The sequence below is a fragment of the Callithrix jacchus genome, chromosome 2, assembly GCF_049354715.1.
Source record: "Callithrix jacchus isolate 240 chromosome 2, calJac240_pri, whole genome shotgun sequence".
Classification (NCBI taxonomy): domain Eukaryota; kingdom Metazoa; phylum Chordata; class Mammalia; order Primates; family Cebidae; genus Callithrix; species Callithrix jacchus.
Window position 1 is genome coordinate 190,745,434 of NC_133503.1, and position 19,359 is coordinate 190,764,792.

Sequence of the window (19,359 nt, forward strand, 5' to 3'; positions counted from 1 at the left end):
TTGACTGCATCTCTCCCTACCCACAATGGGATTGAAATATATGTTCAGATACTAACCCACCTCGCATATCTGCCTACCTAGCATGTCCAACCTACTGTGAGGCTGCCTTGCTCGGCGGTCACTACGGCGGATGCCTACCTGGCCACTTCAACTGTAAATTAATGTATCAAGACCCATTTGTTAATTTCTTCCCCAATTAAATATAGAGTTTAACAAAATACATAACAAAAAATAGTAGGAAAGGACAAGACCAAGTCAAACCAATTAAAGCATTAATAAGTCCAGAGGAAAGAGAAAGACATGCAAAAGCTAGACTGTTTTTTAATATAAAGAGAGACACAGACCCTTTTAGAGAAATGTATTTAAAAATTTATAAAGCGTTCAAACATACACTCATTAGAACAGTTCTATTCACTCACGCATGCCTTCAGGAAAGTGTTACGGGTCAGGCCATCTGCCCTGTAGGAAACAGGTGGGTAGGACAGTGAGGAAGCAGGAAACAGGGAAAACCCACACAGCAACCCTTGTGCTTGAGACGGCAGCATGAGTGATGGGCAAAACCAGGCCAGAGCCCGGCAGGCCACAGAGACCCACCCCAGCCTGCACTGCAGAGCCGCCTCGCCAGGTGCCCAGAGCAGTCTCTCTTCCAGAGTGACAGGGTGATGTAAAGCGTTCCCAGTGGACAGATTCTTTCCCCCCATTTTGTCATCTTAGTTTGCTTTGAGTTGCTGTTGGAAGTTTTCTTGAGGGAATGGTCTTCCCCAGCAGATGAGTCAAAAATGCCGCAAAGATAATTTAAGGCATAAAAGAGCAAAACCAAGCGATGAGCAAAAAGCTTAAAGTGTACAGGTTTCAATTTAAACAGGAGGTAGAGAGGAGGGAAAAGGACCCCTCCAAAAAATAGGTGCGTGAGGAAGGCAGAGGTTAAAAAACAAAGTTCCATGATATTCTGCTGGTTGGAAATGGAAGAAACCAAAAGACGCTGCGTTGAGAAGGTTAATGATCGGCTTGCTCTTATTAGGAGACACGAACAAAGCAAGGAGAAGTTAGTAGCGCTGCGGGCCGGCCCGCAGGAGGGTTAGCGCGGTCCCGCAGAGGTCGGGCGCCCGGGTGGGCGGCGGAGAGCGCTGGGCAGCCGAGTTAGTGAGGACAGCCGAGGCGGCGTTTAGAGGAGCTGGCGGGACAGAGGCAGGGGGGCGGGCGGCCGCGGGCGCCCCGGCGCGCTTACCCCGTTGCTCTGGGTGGACTGCACGGACTGCTCGCTGGCCGACGAGCAGGTGCTCATGCGGTCAGTGTCTTTGCCGGGGGCCGCGTGGCGGGGCGTCTGGCGCTGGAGGGAGTCGCTGTCCCCCGGGAAGGTGAAGGAGCCTGGTCGGCTGGCGGGGGAAGCGGGGATGGAGCTCCAGAAGGAGCCCCCCTTCTGCAGGGGGCTGCTGGGGGGGAAGGGCTCCTTGCCGAGAGGAGAAGGGACCGCGCTGGAGAGCGGCGAGTTCAGCGGCGACGCGGCCCCGGGCCGGGGCTTCCCCAGCGGCAGGGCACCCAGGCTCGCGCGCGCTTCCTTAGCGGGGGCGTCCGGGCTCGGCCCCGAGGCGTTCGCGGCGCATTTCCTGGGGCTCTCCAGCACCTTCATCTTGGGGATCGGCTCCGCTTCTCGCTCCGACCCCTCGGCGTCCGCGCTGGGGGGCCGCCTGCCAGGAGCGCTGGGGCTGGCCTCGGGGGCCACGCAGGGAGGCAGGGAGGGCCCAGGAGTGGACGTACCTGACATCTTGTCTGCCTCTGCCTGGCTCGAGGCTGCAGAGGAGACCAGCACGGGGGGGTGGTGTCGGACAGGCTGGGGGATCCGGGAGGGCCGGCTCCTGCTCGTGCTGGGGGCGCCGCCGCAGCTTCCGGGGCCGCTGCTGTGGCCGCCGCTGCCGCCACTGGGAGCCCCGCTGCTGCCACTGCCCCCACCACCGCCGCCGCCCCCGCTGCCGCCGCCGCCGCCGCCCCCGCTGTGGTTCCTCTGGTACTCGATTGGTGATGTCAAGGCTGTAAGACAAGCAGTGGGAGAGACTGGGTCAGGGCGCCACGCAGCACACCGCAGGGTGAGGGAAGAACGGGGCCCACCCCAGAATGGGTCATGGGGCAGCCACCCATGCAAGGGCACAGGGCAAGCCCACCCATCGGCAGAGCTAGAAGAGACCTCTGCTTGTCAAGGGATTGGGGTGCCTGCTGAGTGCAGCGGGTGGAAAGGCCGCATCCCTCAGCGCATTCCAGACAAAGGGCCAGTGTGGATGGAGACCAAGGCAACAGATTTGACTAGAACTCCTCCAGCTACCAACTAGCTTCCGCCAAGGTCTTGACTAAACCCGTGGTGAAAAAGAAACCCCGGGGCTGCCCTGGAGGCGGTTTCATAGACCATCTCTGCTCTGCGGGCTGAACACAGCCCTGAGGGAAGCTAAGGCGCTCCCGGAGGCCCCCCGGGAGGGGGCTCTCCTATGTCTTGACTTGCGTGCCTCAGTTTTCTTACATCTTCATTGTGGAAAAACATAGAAATCAGGCCAAAACATATACAGAAACGTGAAGAAACAAAGTGTTAAAGCCTTTGAGAAATACAACAAGCAGATGCCGCCCCCAGCTCCAGCCCCAGGCATTCTACAAACTCTGTGCTGGCCACAGCCTCTTCCAGGAGTAGGGGTAGCGCAAGAGGCAGGTGAAACGGTCCCAAGCTCCCGTCCCATTAGCGATCTCCTTAATCCTCTAGCATAGGTATTATTAGTTACTCAGCTGAGTGGGTTGACATCATAGGCCATGCTTGCAATCTAGGGGCAGTTCATTCTATTTTAAAGACAATGCTAAAAATTTAGAGCATTCTCAATTCCAAGCTATGGATTGGAACTCAATGCACCACATCAGAACAACATGTTAAACCTTCTCCATGCCCAAGGGACTGTCCCTTCCTATCCTCATGCACCCAACCCTAGCAGCAGATTAAATGATTATCAGCTTGCAAGCAGGATGGAGACCTGGAATTAACACCCAGGCAACAAACACTTGGCCAAAAATGCCATGAGTCTTGAGATTTTTCAGAGTGCCTACGTTCCTGGTTCTTGAATGTCATGCAAGGTGCATGGGTGGCTTTCTTGTAACAGAGAATATTACAACATCCTACTGAGCCTGGGCAGGTATAGATGCAGAAGATGAATATGAACATGAAGGACAGGACCCAGAAGAGACAGATTACATGAGCACATAGCTTCCGACTGATTTCTCAAAGTTCTTCGCTGATCATCAAATTAAAAGCTAGTGTTGAAGCCCCAACAGTTGCAAAGAGATCATATATATTAAGAGGGTAGTGTGGCCACACCTGCTGTGTTCTACAGCTCCTCTGCAATCCCTCAAGTCATGGAAGCAGGGAAAGACTGAATTATCTCTTATACTTTCTAATGGGGAAATGAGGTGTGGGTGTGCAAGGTCCTCATGAAGGTCTTTGGCCAATGCCATCTGCCTTGTGTTCTTCTCGCAAACTCCTCTTCCTAGGACAGGGCCCTCATGCACATTCTGTGTGAGACAGAGTGGAACAGTGGAGCTGCAAGGTGCACAGACCAAGAGCCAGATGGCTGCTCTTCGTCCTGACTCTGCCCCCAACAACTTGTGGGACTTGGGGCAAATTACTTAGCTGCTCAGCACTCCAGCTTTCTCATCTGTAAAGGGGGATAACAATAGTCCTGGCCACACAGGGTGGCTGTGAAGATGAAATAAAGCAATATCTAGACAGTGCCTGAGGTGTGGTAAGTGCTAAATTCTGTCATTACTACAAGTACCAATGGGAGAGAGAAGATTAAAAAAAAGTGTGTACATTAGAAAAGACAGCACACGTCTAGTAACAGAAACACACATTACCATTTAGAAAATTGCGCTGGTTTTCTAAAATTTGGTTGATTTCATGGATCCAAGTTTGCCGGACACTTGGACTAGATGAATGCAAAATGAAGGTCTCTACCACGTCACCCGTCCTTGATGTCAGAGCAAATTTACAGGGATCATTTTCCACATTTTCCTCCAGGCAAAGGCAACTCACCTTAAAAAAAAAAAAAGCATTCTTCATAATAGCTAACAGGTGGAAGAAAATGGGGGATAATATGCACAGTTATTCAGCCTTAATGAGGAAAGAAATTCTGGCACATGCTACTGAGAGGGGAGAACCCTTGCCTCCTTTAATTTCACTTCTTCCCCATTCTTCTAAATGGGAAGGAGACTGAAGAAGGAAGAAAAAAAAATGAAATAAAATACCAAATAGCTGGGAAAATAACTCCCTCTTTAGTTCCCAGCATCTCTGCTATCTGCTAACTCTGAAAAAGCTGCAAATGAATGCTATCTTTGCCACTGGAGCCCACCACTGGTTCATGCCCCCACGTCTCCACAGACCAGGCTCCCTCCTGGAAACACCTCTGCTAATAAACAGCTTATTGCTTTTGTCTTGTCTCTGTAAGCCCCCCTCCCTTACTGGTCCCCACTCACATTGCCTTTGAATTAGCAAATCAATGAAGCCAAAAGACTGTAAGGTTGGGCATCCAGTAAATGGACAATGACATAGTTCCGACTCAGTTTCCTCTTTAGCCTTGTAAGTCTATAAAAGGGGAGAGAAGCTGCAGGTTGGGGAGCTTGGTGAATGAGGCTGAAGCTCCCTGCAGCTCCCGGCTGAATAAAAAGCCACTTCCTTCCTCAGTTTGGTGTTCGAGAGGCTTGCTCCCCGCTGCTCCTGCTACACTATGACATGGATGAACCTTGAAGACGTTATGCTGACTGAAATATGCCAGTCCCAAAATACAACTATTGTTATGATTCCATATATAGGAAGTCCTTAAAATAGTCAAATTTGGAGATAGAAAGTAGAGTGGAGGTTGCCAGGGGCATGGGGAGGGGGAAGTGGGGGGTTAGTGTTTAATGGGTACAGAGTTTTAGTTTTGCAAGATGAAGAGTTGTGAAGATGGATGATGCTGATGGCTGCACAACATGAATGTTCTTAATTCCATGGAGCTAGACATCTAAAGATGGCACATTTTATATTATGTGTATTTTACCACAATATAAAATTAAGGCACATTTATCTCCACTGGCCAAGGGCAGAGTGAAGTTCATCCTACTGCAATACTGAAACAAGCACTTTTCAGCTCAGCTGCCATTTTTACTGCCTCAGAAAGCATCTGAAGCTTTTCAATGCCTCTTAGGTACATGGGGATGACCAGGCTGTTAAACTAACTAAGAGTTTGAACTAACAGCTTGAACAATTAACTAGAAATGTGGGTCTGGGATTACCTGTTACCTAAACCCCTCTATGATGACTCAGTATTTATCCCTTACTTCCCAGAGAATAAATGACATCATTAAACAAATCTCAAGTATCAATAAAACCTATGTTATAAAAGTACATGTGATATCATGATTAAAATATGCAAAATAATTTTATAAAAACAGTATGTAAAAAATATATACAAAATTCCTATGGTGCTGGAGTAATTTTCTGCCAAAAGACTTGTGAAAAGAATGGGTAGGCATTTCTCAGGGTATGGGTGCAGTACAGGGGATGAGTGCACAGTTGAGAGGACGGGGCACAGTTCAGGGGATGAGGCTCAGGTGTAGTTGTGAGCATAGAGGGTCTGTGCCCAACATGGCCTCAGGGTGACGGGCCTCAAGAGACGGAGTCTAGAGGGGCAGGTGGGAAGTGGGAGGTGTGAGGGCCTGCAACCCGGCCTTATGCAGAGGCAGCCTCCTTCTCCAGCTGTCTGGCTCCAGAGCTTTCCAAGGTGCTGGAGGATAGAGACCCCTGCCCTGGCATCTGTGCCCATGGACCGACCCACCCTGGTTTAGGCAAGTGGAGGCTGCTGAAGATAGTCAACAAAAGCCTGAGTGGGGAGCAGGATGGGGGAGGATGCAATGCTCCATCTGTGTGCTGTGAGGCCTGCAGGGTGTGCAGGATGGGAGAGTTCCCAGTCCCTGTCCCTGGTGGCATAGGGCAGGAGGTGCTTCCAAAGGGAAGTGAATCTCCCTTCTGACCTAGCTGCTGAGCCAGAAGGAACCTGGCAGAGGCGTGTGTCTCCCAGGGATCATCTGCTGGAACCTCAGGCCTTCCCTCTGCTCCTCTCTACTTCACCCTTGGTTTGGCCCTTTTATAGACTTGAGGGCCATCTGCAATTATTTTCTTTGTCCCTCTGTCTTCCTTTCCTATTAGAGGATAAGCTATATCAAGGCAGGGAGGGCATCCATCTGGGCCATTCCTGGAGCCCTCTCGCCTGCTGCTGAGTGCTCAGTACCTCCTTGGTGAGTGGAGGAAGAGAAGAAGACACTGAGTTAGCTTTTACTCTGATCATACAGCAGTCCCCCAAATCCATGCTGTCATATCTAAACCAGTTTTTCATGGTCTTAGAGAAGGTGGTGCACAAACACTACCCATGACCAGTTCTTTTCTTCATGGTAAGAACAAATGGCTGTGGTCACAAAGAGGTGTGTACAAGACATCAGCCACTCAAGAACAAAGACGGTAAAAGAGAAAATGAGGTGAATTCAAGGGCTCTGAAATATACTAGAAAATTATCAAATACCTAAAGCAAGCATCGAGATACGTCATGATTAAAAGGAAACAGTGTACCAGTGTGATGGGTACATGCGCTGGCACAGAGAACACACACGTGAACACATTACCTTGATACTGTTCTTAAACAGGAATCCTGGCATGGAGAAGCCCTTCTTTTTATCAAGTGGCTCGCTGAATATGACAATCTGCTCAAAGAGGAAGATGCGCCTCTCTCTGCAGCGAGGCAGAAGCCCTGCATCTTGGTCTGTAACCAAGAATGTGTCCTGCAAGAGCAGTTTACCCTGGGCAACGATTTTACCCTAAAACAAGAAATAAAGGGGGAGAAGAAAACATTGCATTCTAAGTTATCTGAAGCTCTGTTTTCTTTAGACTTCCTCCTACAGAATAATGTATTTTTTAAAATTAATTTATAGAGCTTAATTTTTTTTTCTTTTACTATTCTTGGCCCTAAACAGAAAATTTTCTAAATAAAATTCTTGCCAACCTTTGTATAGACTTCTGGCGCCTCAGTTACCATCACAGATTAAAAGTGGAATTTTAAATGTCTGGTTTATACTAGAACAGTGGTTCTCAAAGTTTGGTTCCTGGGCCGCCAGGAGGAACTCACCCGGCATGCACGGGAGTTTTCAGAAGCCCTCCAGAGGCTTCTGTGTGTGCTTGAGAGAGAACCACAGCACTAGAACTTTAAAAGCTAATTCTCTAGCAAAACAGCAGGTAAGAAAATAAACACTTCTCCTGCCTCCTTAACTCAGTAGTCAAATTTTCAAAAGAAGATTCTGGTTCTGAATTAATCTTGAGGATATGTAATAGGTAATATGTAATATGAATAGTCTAGCAACTCATACCAACATATCTTAGACTAATGAGGAAGTATCAAGTCCCAGAGATGACAGAGTGGGGCCTCCTAGGTCCTACTATATCCATAGCTACCACGGTCTTAAATGCTGAGGAAAGGATTCAGCTCTTATAGAACTAGGCCCAAGAGACAAAGCCCAGTCCTGCTTGTTTCTGCCATGAGGCACTGGGCTTTGAGCACAAGCAAGTCCCCACCACCCTCTGCCAAAAAAAAGTTGAAAGAAAATAGCAATCAGATTGAAGTAAACTGAGAGAAGCCAGAAAAACCAAGTGAAAAGAATCAGCTTTCTCCACGTGGAGAGAAATAATCCAAGACAAAGGAAAGAGATGGAAGGCAGAGGAGCTCTCTTAAAGAACAAGAGCCGCATTACATCGAATCCTTGCAGCCGCCCCACATTCATCATGTCGTTGCACCGCCTGGGTACTATGCACATGACTTCCACAGCTCTCTGTGGGAGGGGAGAGAGAAGAGTGACAGTTCAAGTTCCTCTAGGGAAAATCTGACATGCTTACCCTCCGACCTGAAGAGGTTCCGTTCTCCTTCCCCACCCTCTAGTGTGCAGGACTCATGGAGATGTGCTGGAGATACTCTGTCACCCTCTGCTCTGACCCCCTCCCAGGGCCAGACCACTGTTAGGAGACACTTGGGGATTAGGAGAAGAAGCTGGTGGGGATTTGAGGGGGGACACAGTTGCTGACACATGTACCTCTAATTCTGATGTATCCAGACTGGCCTTTTTGGAATACTTGAGGAAGTCCTGCAAGGGAAATGGAGAGGACATGATAATGGTGACAAAGATAACAGCAGCTAACCTTCATTATTTTTTTAAGAGACAGGGTCTCAGCATGTTGCCCAAGCTGGTCTTGAACTCCTGGCCTCAAGTGATCCTCTTGCCTCAGCCTCCTGAGTAGCTGGGACTACAGGAATGAGATACTGCACACAAGCTAACCTTTTTGACCAGTCACACTGTGCTAGACACTGGGTTCAGCACTTTAGTTCTGAAAGAAATTTCTGCAGTGGCTATTCACAGGAGCAGTCGTAGCTCACTGCAGCCTCCAACTCCTGGCCTCAAGCTGTCCTCCTGCCTCAGCCTCCCAAGTAGCTGAGGCTACAGGTATGCACCACCACACCTGTCTGGTGGCTTAGTTCTACTTTATCATATTATTATCTGAGTAACACCATAGAAAGGCATTCCCACGTAGATTTCAAGCTGCAATACAGAGTCAGACCAGATCTATCCGATGGTTCCTGCTTAATCCAAGACAAGCTCTTTGTCCCTCTCTATATCCAGGTCCTAAGTGTTGTATATGAAGGAATCTCAATACACTTGAAGTCACTTTGATCACAGAAAAATACGTGACTCTGCCTTCAGTTATGCTTAAGAATTTAAATCAATCAGGAGGGTGGCGAGGGTGGGGAGGGATAACATGGGGAGAAATGCCAGATATAGTATGCACCTAAAGTGAAAGAAAGAAAGAAAGAAAGAGAGAGAGAGAGAGGAGAAAGAAAGGAGAAAGAAAGAAAGAGAGAGAGAGAGAAAAGGAGAAAGAAAGAAAGAAAGAAAGACTTTAAACCAATCAAGGGCTAGTGCTAAGCCAACAGAGAGGAATACAAAAGGATTCCAAATTTAATTTTATCCAAGACTCCAAGAAGATTTGAAAATAATTAAAGTTGATACATCTGAAGAAAAATCATTAGCATTCCAGGGTCTGTGGTAGGGAAAAAAAAGTTCACTTTTACTGGTATTTTCCTTCTGAACTTGATGTACATAAAAAATTGAGAAAAGTGTTTTCTTAAATTTTTAAGGATTAACTTATCAGAAATAATATACTTTTGACACAAATGATTCCCCTGTCCTACCAAATCCTTCTTTCCCCCACTGAGTCTTATTCTCTTGGCAAACTCTCTCCTGACACTAGAGTCTGTCCTGCCGCCTCCTCACCTTCAGTAAGAGCTGATACTTCATGATTCTCTGCACCGGTTTGATCAACAGATCTGTGAGCTGCAACCTGTGGCCGAGACGCTGCTTTAAGTCCTGCAGTTTTAAGAGAGGGAAAAGATCGTCAGTGCTGTTCATTAAAGGGCAATTTTTTAGTCTTTGTAATTGTCAGAAAGATTACAACACTGGCAGTAAAAGTAATGAGGAAAAAAAGCATTAGACTACCTGCAGCTTTGCTAGTTCACAGAATTTCCAAGTTTTTACACTTTCACCTGAGTTGTTTTTCAAAACAGTCTTTTATGCTTGTTTAAAGGCATTTTTTTCAATTGCTTTCTTTTATTCATACAAATATATATATTATTTTTAGGCTATATGTTTATGCCATAAATTATTTTGAATTTGTAATGAGACTTAAGTGTAACACTTACAAAAACCCTTATTTTTAACAATGACTGCAGTCTTCTAAATGCCAAGAGTATGACCACAGGCTAAATTCATACACATTTTTCTGATTTATCGGAAAGAAATACAGGTTCAGAAGTCTTATCACTCAGGCTAATTTTCTGAGGAAATTAGGCTCCTGGGAAACAAATGATACTTTAATTTTTAGAAATCAGTGTGGAACAAAAGATTCAGAAATACTTTCTGTTTGTATCTTAGGTCTTACCTCAAAAAAGGTATCAATGTATTCTGAGACAATGTGCTCAGACTTTGGTTTATTTTGACAATAAACTATGTACATGTGCAACCTTCTCTCCTAGGAATAAAAAAGGCAAACAGATGGGTTATAACAATTATAACAACGGGAAGTTCAATTAGAATGCAAGAGCACACGCACATTTCAGCACATTCACAAAAGGAATCATCTTAAAACCAAGCTGCATGGCTAAGGCTCTCGGGAGTAAATTCCAGATTCACGATGTAGATCAGTATTCTATGGTGTGGCTCCAAAACCAGTCCTTCCCCATCACTCCCTCACACACACCAAACCCTTCACTTTACAGTACCAAATACCAGCAAATACCACAGGTAGCAAAATAACACTTTTTTTTGTTTGTTTGTTTTTAAAGAGACAGAGTCTCACTCTGTTGTCCTGGCAAGAGGGTGTGGTGTGATCATGGCTCACTGCAGCCTTGAACTCCTGGGCTCAAGTGATCCTCCCACCTCAGCCTCTGAGTAGCTAGGACTACAGGCATGTGTCACCATGCCCAGTTAATTTGTAATTTTTTTTTTTTTTTGTAGGGATGGAGTGTTGCTATGTTCGCCCAGCCTGGTCTCAAAACTCCTAGCCTCAAGCAACCCTCCTGCCTTGGCTGCCCAAAGTGTTGGGAGTACAGGCATGAGCCACTACACCTGGCTGAAACACCCTTCCTTAATATTAAACAAAGAATTAGAGCCATCACTCCAAACTCTGCCAATAGTCCTATTAAGCCTGGCTGGTTTTAGTAGAGAAGAAAAAGCTCTTTAATCTCAAATCCTAAAGGCAGACGGGGAAAAAAAATGTAGACAACGAGGCTTTCCATAAATCAGTGATCCTCAAAGCATAGTGTGCAGACCCCCAGGACCCCCTGAGGTTGTTGAGTGGCTCTATTAGCTCAGAACTATTTTCTAATACCACTAAGATGTCAGCTGCCCTTTTCATTGTGCTGACATCTGTGCTGATGTGCAACGCCAATGGTGGGTGAAATTATTGGCACCTTAGCAAAAACTCTTCACTGCCACAAATTTATAGTTAAAAAACAAAAACAAAAAACAAGTTTCATTTAAGAATGTCCTGGATGAAGTAACAAACATTATTCTTTCCATTAAAACTCAACCACAGCAAAATAAGCCTGTCATTTCAAGGCAAACAACCAGTAGTGTTTATTAATGAAAATTACAGCTTTCAAGCAAAAATTTAAAAATTTGGAAAATATATATCTGCCAGTCTGAACTTGACATTTAAAGACTTCAAAGAGATAGGTGATGAAATTTAAAAAATTCAAATTTTTGGATACTGTGTAACGAGACGTGTCGGCCTCTGGAAGATCTGCCTGTCCGTGATCTGCTATCTTCCAGTGGACTGATGCCTGATGTCACAGGACCATGCACGGCTGCAAGCGCCTCAAAGCCCAATAGTTCAATGTATTTAATGTCACAGCAAGGGAGAAGTTCATGGATAGGTTTTCAGATTCCACACTGCAACTAATTCTTAAGCAATGATCAGTTGTCAAGTTCGGGTGTAGTATCTAAGAAAACTATATAATTATCTGAAAAGGCTATTAAAATACTCATCCTTTCCTAACTATGTATGTGTGCAGATGAATTTGTTTGGATACTTTAACCAAAAAGCCTAGTAATGGATTAGATGCAGAAGCAGATATAAAAATCCAGCTGCCTTTTATTCAGCGAGACATTAAAAAGACTGGCCAAAATGTAAAAACTCTTGTCACTAACTTCTAAAAGTATATCATCATTTTTCCAAAAAACTTCAATGTTAATACACTTATTTTTGATATACACACCATTTGGCTGTTATGCTAACTCCACTGTAAGTACAGTTACATCTCCACTCAATACCTGCCTGTTCACAGACACCCCCAAATAATACTGTTCAGGCCTGGCTCTAGTCCTCTCTAACTAACCTGTACTGTTGTTAGCCAAACAGCCAGCTTCAGCCAGGTGACTGGGAAAGCAGGTAACTCATGCTGAAGGAGGGATTTCAATTCCAACTCACTAATGCATGCAGTTTGATTTTATCTTAAACATACATACTTGTATAAAGTATAAGTGAGTTGTCCTTAAGAAAAACCAATGACTAGGGATGACACTATGAGAACAGGAGATAAGCAATGCTACTGTACTTACGTGTTTAACAAAAAGGGATCCTAGTTTTTCTGGATCTTCAAGGCACTTCTCTAATTCTCCTAAAAAAAAGCTGAAGAGAAAGGATAAAATATTAAAAGAATTTCCAAGATGGCCTTCTTAAGATTTAGGTTTGCTTTTTTTTTTTTTTTTTTTTTGAGAGAGAGAGAGTATTGCTCTATCACCCAGGCTGGAGTGCAGTGGCATGATCTTGGTTCATTGCAACCTTCGTCTCCTGGGTTCAAGCTATTCTCCTGCCTCAGCCTCTCAAGTAGCTGGGACTATAGATGGGTACCAACATGCCTGGCTAACTTTTGTATTTTATAGTAGAGACAGAGTTTCACCATGTTGGCTAGGATAGTCTCAAACTCCCTACCTCAAGTAATCCACCCACCTCCGCCTCCCAAAGTACTGGGCTTACAGACATGAGCCACCCTGCCTGGCCAGGTTTACATTTTCAATAATCTGTTCTGACATGAGCAACTGGGAAATTTGAAGTATGTACTTAACAAATATACGGAAACTTAACAAGTATATGGAAAACCTTCTGTTAAGGTTTAAACATAAAGGAATACGAAGTCACAGAAGATGAGGAATAACTGTGCATCCCTTGACTGGTGACCTTCCTGGTCTTTGGAAAACGAACATTTTCATCTCTGTTCAAGGACACAAGTGCTAATGTCCTAGGCTGAACAAAGAGTGAAAAATAGATGTTTCAAAGCCCTTGGATATTTTATTTCTAAAAACTTGGTTTTTATATCTGAGAATTACATATTCATTCTAAGATAATTTTGACAGACTCAAATTGGACAGCAGATTAAAAAATTAAACATAAACCTGGCACAGGTAACATAAAATTTTCTCAGATGTTATCAAAATCAACTTCTGGGTTATAAATATTAGCTCCCTTTAAGATTAAAAATTGGGTATCATCACAGTGACGAAACAGCTGTAGGACAACAATGCTCATTTTTTTCTGGGCTGTAGTTGTCTTTAAAATATACATCCACTTTAGTTATCAATTATCACAAATTAGATAAGTTTTTATTTATATTAATATTTGGTATTACATTAACCTGCAAACCACCATGCCAATTAATATTGTACTGAGGAATTTACTATCCCTGCTGCAGCAGACAGCATCTCTGGATGCAGTTTCTCCATCTGGTCATCTCAGAAACACTGTGTCGCTTTCATCTTCCCTTTGCAGCCTTAAAAACCAGTCTTTGGGCTGGGCACAGTGGCTCACGCCTATAATTCCAGCATTTTGGGAGGCTGAGGTGGGTGGATCATGAGGTGAGGAGATAGAGACCAACTTGGCTAACACGGTGAAACTCCATCTCTACTAAAAACACAAAAAATTAGCCAGGCATGATGGCACACACCTGTAGTCCCAGCTGCTTGAGAGGCTAAGGCAGGAGAATCGCTTGAACCAAGGAGGCAGAAGTTGCAGTGAGCCGAGATTGTGCCACTGCACTCCAGCCTGGGTGACAGAGCAAAATACTGTCTCAAAACAAAAAGAAAAACAAAAAAACCAGTCTTGGAAGTAGGAGACTAAATCACAATACAAAATATCCCTTTATGAATTGGTTTCACTATAGACGTTTGGTAAGTCTACAGTACAGAGCTATAAACTGGAGTGCTGTCTAACATTTACCACTCATTTAGCTATAAATCCAAATAAACTGGACATTACAGAGGATATGAAAATAAAGACCTCTGACCTGGGTTCAAAGGTTTTACGTTCTATTAGGAGAGAGACATACAGAAATAACAACACTACTTGATATATGCCACCAGAGTTCCTCCTTATATCTGTCCAGTATTTCATCGTTTACAATAGCATATTCCCATCTGCTGTCTAAAGAAGAGAAGGAATCTGACTAGGAACTCCCAGGCCTAATGGAGAAGCAAGTATTGGAGCTCAGCTTCAGAGAGAGGGCAGAGCTTTGGAGGTGATGACACCATGCTCCACCCTGCACAGAGGGAGCAGCAGTGTACATCAGGACAGGAGAGCAGGGGGGCCTGGCCAGGTAAACACAGCAGATAGTGCACCTGGAACATTCCACTGGAAAACCAGTGGCCACCATTAAGCAATCCTCAGATGATTAAGAATTTTTAAAGTTACAAGCAAAGTGATCTAAAAGGGACAGGTATGTTGATAAGCTCTGGTGGGCAAGGTGAGCTGTGCAGCACTAGCCCCCAGATCAATCACCTCCTGATTAGGATAGGCGTGGGGGAATGTATTGGGATCAGATTAGAATTTCATGGGCAATCATGTCTACTTTTTCCATTTAAATTGAACCACGCATGGTGGCTCATGCCTGTAATCTCAGCATTTTGGGAGGCTGAGGTGGTTGGATTGCTTGAGTCCAGGAGTTCGAGACCAGCTTAGGCAACACAGCAAGACCATGTCTCTAAGAAAAACAAAAAAAAGTTAGCTGAGCATGGTGCTGTGTGCCTGTAGCCCCAGCTATTAGAGATGCTGAGAGATGCTGACGTGGGAGGATCACTTGAGTTCAGGAGTTCAAGGCTACTGTGAGCTATGATCGCACTATTGCATTCCAGTTTGGTGACAGAGCAAGACCCTGTCTCTAAAAAATAAAAATAGGCCATGTGCGGTGGCTCACAGCTGCAATCCCAGCACTTTGGGAGGCCAAGGCAGGTGGATTACCTGAGGTCAGGAGTTTGAGACCAGCCTGGTCAACATGGTGAAGCCCTGTCTCTACTAAAAATACAAAAATTAGCCGGGCATGGTGGCACATGCCTGTAATCCCAGCTACTTGGGAGGCTGAGGCAGGAGAACTGCTTGAGTCCAAGAGGAGGAGGCTGCCGTGAGCCAAGATGGTGCCACTGCACTCCAGCCTGGCCAACAGAGCGACACTCTGTCTCTAAATAAATAAATAAATAAATAAATAATTGGACAGATGAATATCTTCAAGGCCCCCTCATAATTTGTATTTACTCTAAAATGGCTGCAATTCTAGTTAGAAATACTTATTGAGGCTTATTCTATATAGATGTTGTTCTAAGTGCTTTGTAAAACTATTAACTTGGCCAGACACAGTGGCTCAAGCCTATAAGCCCAGCACTTTGGGAGGCTGAGGTGGGTGGATCACGAGGTTAAGAAATTAAGACCGGCCGGGCGCGGTGGCTCAAGCCTGTAATCCCAGCACTTTCGGAGGCCGAGGCGGGTGGATCACGAGGTCGAGAGATCGAGACCAACCTGGTCAACATGGTGAAACCCCGTCTCTACTAAAATACAAAAAATTAGCTGGGCATGGTGGCGCGTGCCTGTAATCCCAGTTACTCAGGAGGCTGAGGCAGGAGAATTGCCTGAACCCAGGAGGCAGAGGTTGCGGTGAGCCGAGATCGTGCCATTGCACTCCAGCCTGGGTAACAAGAGCGAAACTCCGTCTCAAAAAAAAAAAAAAAAAAGAAAAAAAAGAAATTAAGACCATCCTGGCCAACATGGTGAAACCCTGTCTCTACTAAAAAATACAAAAGTTAGCTGGGCATGGTGGTGCGCACCTGTACTCCCAGCTACTCAGGAGGCTGAGGCAGGAGAACTGCTTGAACCCGGGAGCCAGCGGTTGCAGTGAGCCGAGATTGCGCCACTGCACTCCAGCCTGGCGCCTGGTGATAGAGTGAGACTCTGTCTCAAAACAAAACTATTAACTTAGTCACTCTTTACAGAAACCCATGACGTGGGCAACATTATGATGTGGGTGTGCTATGCAGATGAAGAAAGAAAGTGTAGAGCAGGGAGGCCGAGGGCTCAGGGTCAGGACCAGGCCAGGAGCCCTGGCAGCCAGCCCCATGCTGGTGCTTCCAGCTACTTCCCTCCACAGATTCTCGACATGCACCAGCATGAAGAAGAGATGAGACTCTCTCTGTGCCACCAAATGCTACTGCAGAACTCCTGGGTCCATCAATATCTCCTCAGGAGGGCACACAGGTAATACAATGAACAGAATAAATTCCCTTCGGCCTGGCCTGCCTTGGTTTGCCGAGTGTGGGTGCTGTGCGCACCATCGAGCACAATGCAGTGTACGTACTCTCTGTGCCAGTCGTAAATCTGATGGATGTTGCCAAACACAATTTTGTCTTTTCCTTTCATGTCGTCAGGAACACCATCTTCTTTCATAAGTGCCATGTAGCCCTACAATTAAACAGTTACCGTAAGTGTATTTCATGGAATATGTCTGAATCAAGTAGTGGCTTATTGATTAACAGTCACAGAGGGCAAAATGGACACTTGCACTATCTTTAACCAGTTCTTTATCTAAAAACAAAAAACTGGGTATGAAAAGTATCCTTAACTGACACTTGGAATATACCCATTACATTCATTGTTGTAATGTTCTTTCCCTGGACTGTTTAGCATTCACAGATCAAAATTACTCTAAGGAATTAAAGAAGTTTAAATAAATACAAATGGTTTCATTGAAACAGTTTGTACATACTAAATATTTGGTCAGAATCATATCTCCTGCTTTCAGCATTTATCTCACAGAAACAGATTTTCTTTTCTTTTTGGATTATTTGTGTCATCTGTTAAATAAGGGTTTAACAATACTCTTTTTATAAATTGATTTCTAAACAACAGTTGATTGAATATGCTGCTAAAATGTGGCTTAAAACTTCTATTTAATTCAGTCTGTACAAGAATCTCCTGAGTACCCAGGTTGCTTATCTCATTGTTAACAATGACTGCAGGCAAATCAAGCATGTTAAATCTTTTTTTGTTACCCAATTAACTGTAATAGCTGGTACTTTTAATGGGATGTGTAACCAAAGAGTATTGTCCTGTACAAATTTGCAAAGGTGAAAGAATACACAATAAAATTTTATACTACAAAAATAGCTTTTTGATGAGTTGAGTTTCCTAATCTGACTAATCCCCAAATTGACTGGCAGGGATTAGCCTAGAGATGGCTCTCGATCCAGTACAAAAGGCAGCGGTTTGCTGTGGCTACCGTGCTTGGCAACTTCTGGTCAATGGAAATGGCAAAGTATTCTGAACAAAACCATCAGTGAATGACCTGGTGCAGCCACAGTCTAAGCTCTGAACCTGGGTGGATTCAGGATGCAACTGAACCCACAGCTGGGCCACGCGCTGACTTTTCCACCAATAAGGTCTTCATTTCTATAGTGATACCCACTCTTGTGAAATAATTAAGGCAAGATTCCTAATAATTAAGGCAAGATTTAATAATAATAAATTATTTATAATTGTAAATTTTAATTGTTAAAAAATATCACGTTGATACACTAAGCAAAAAAGAAGTATTTACAACTGAATACAGATAAAGATAATTGGCTAAATTTAATTTTTCAGAAATACTTTGTTGGTCACTTTTTATTTTGGGTCAAAAATGTTTTTAAAGCTTTAAAAGGTGTTCAACTGTCTAACACAATACTGCTTTGGACAACTGTTGGAGCTGATACAATGTTATTAAATTTCTGAAAGCACACACCTCAACCACATAGCCAAGGTCCCGTACATAGTCACGCTCTGTCTCCACTAATTCTTGCAGAACGTAGCTGGAGAGAGAAAAATAGTGTTTATAATGCAAACTCTGTTTCCTAAATCAGTTTTTTGATACCTTTGCTCCTGGTCAGGATGGACTCCTTCTGGGACTGAATAGTAATGTATCAAATTTGTACAACTGGTCTTAAATTCTGGAGGGTCCCAGATCACTTACAGTTTCAAGTGGGTGACCCATGAGAGCTCTGGAGGTCAAAAGACACTTAGGTACATGTGCATCAGGGCAATCAGGGCATATTCACCCTTCTGGATTCTGATCACATACAGGGACAACAAAGAAGCTTAGACATAACTTTATGGCAAAGCCATGACAGTAAAGGAAGTGGCTTTTAGAAAAATGATTAAGTCATTTTAACCCTCACTGGATATACAAGAAAAACTTTGCACTTAGATGTTTAAAGCCTTGGATCTAATCACATCACTCAGAAGTATTTCTGTATGTCTGTAACATTCAGTAACCATTTAAGGCCACTCAGATAACAGAAAACAATCATTTAATCAGTACAGCAAACAACTTCAATTAGCCTGCGAAGGTTCACTCATGTGCTGTTCAGTCATTCATTCAACCAACATCATCAACCTGGCACCTCTCATGTGCCCAACACCATCAGAGGTGCTGGGATACAGCCCTGAATAAAACACCTGGTCTCTGCCATTTTGTAGCTTATGTTTTTTTTTTTTTTCCTCTTGAAAGCCAACTTTAAATCTTTTGTAACATGTTTCAGGACTCTTTTTACCATATGCTGCTTTACTGGAATTGAGAAACATTACCAGCAAAGTATGTTTAAAAAAATATTCAAGTTTTTGGGACTGATTCTAATTTTACATTACTTTCTTTTTCTTTCACAATCACATGTACAATAAAAAGTGTAGGAGTCTCTCACCAGACGTGACAGAAGACATTTTTGTCTTGCATCATTCTTACTTATGAAGTATAATATACAAATAAAACAAGAAACTGTGGCTATGGCTTACTGTGCCCTTATTAGGTCCTGAGTCTGTTACATATGTACAATTACTCAATGAGAGGCCCTCAAGCTCCTCATCTTGGTAATTCAGAGCTGAATCTCAGTCACATTTTTGAAGGCAACAAAGACAGGAGGGAACCCGGAAAACTTTAAGAATGAAAACATTTCTGTCTTACTGTCTTCTCTTTAAAGAGCTGGATTTCCTTTCTTCCATCTCATCAATGGGTGAGGAGGAAGAGAGAAGGGAATTATCCGAAGGGTTGAAGGATGGGCTGCTACTATCTCCCTGGTCAACAAGGAGTGAGCTAGGACGATCCTCCAGTGCCTAGAAGAAATTGAGATAATCAACAACACTTACTGCCTACAGCCCATGACTGGCTGAAACTAAGATAAGAAAATATCCAAAGTCAGAAACACAGAAAATGTGTTTGTGAAATTATAGTACTTAACAACACAAAACCCAACTATTATTAAAAAGTAGTCAAAGGAAGTGGATAGAAGAGGAAAGGTGAAATGAAAAGGACAGTGAGTTTATACACATTAACATGTTCTATTTCCTGTTACCAAATAAGAAGAAATGTTATACTTGCTTCCGTCAGAGTGCTGCACCCATTTCTGGATATATCA

The 19,359-nt window shown here is 44.1% G+C and overlaps 1 protein-coding gene across 7 annotated transcripts in view; it reads right to left on the minus strand.

Annotated features, from left to right (window-relative positions):
- TRIO (trio Rho guanine nucleotide exchange factor) overlaps positions 1–19,359 on the minus strand; it is a 376,037-nt gene that overhangs the window by 21,033 nt on the left and 335,645 nt on the right. For all 7 annotated transcript variants that reach the window (XR_013532357.1, XR_013532356.1, XM_035291759.3 and 4 more), the window contains 11 exons: positions 18,909–19,057; positions 17,694–17,760; positions 16,272–16,375; positions 12,217–12,286; positions 10,037–10,126; positions 9,373–9,465; positions 8,137–8,187; positions 7,801–7,878; positions 6,682–6,873; positions 3,883–4,060; positions 1,229–2,028 (listed from right to left, as the gene is read on the minus strand). Coding sequence is in view for 5 of the 7 variants with exons in the window: in XM_035291759.3 (XP_035147650.2) it covers positions 1,229–2,028; positions 3,883–4,060; positions 6,682–6,873; positions 7,801–7,878; positions 8,137–8,187; positions 9,373–9,465; positions 10,037–10,126; positions 12,217–12,286; positions 16,272–16,375; positions 17,694–17,760; positions 18,909–19,057 (1,872 nt within the window). In the remaining 2 variants the exon portion in view is untranslated. The remainder of the gene's footprint in view (positions 1–1,228; positions 2,029–3,882; positions 4,061–6,681; positions 6,874–7,800; positions 7,879–8,136; positions 8,188–9,372; positions 9,466–10,036; positions 10,127–12,216; positions 12,287–16,271; positions 16,376–17,693; positions 17,761–18,908; positions 19,058–19,359) is intronic.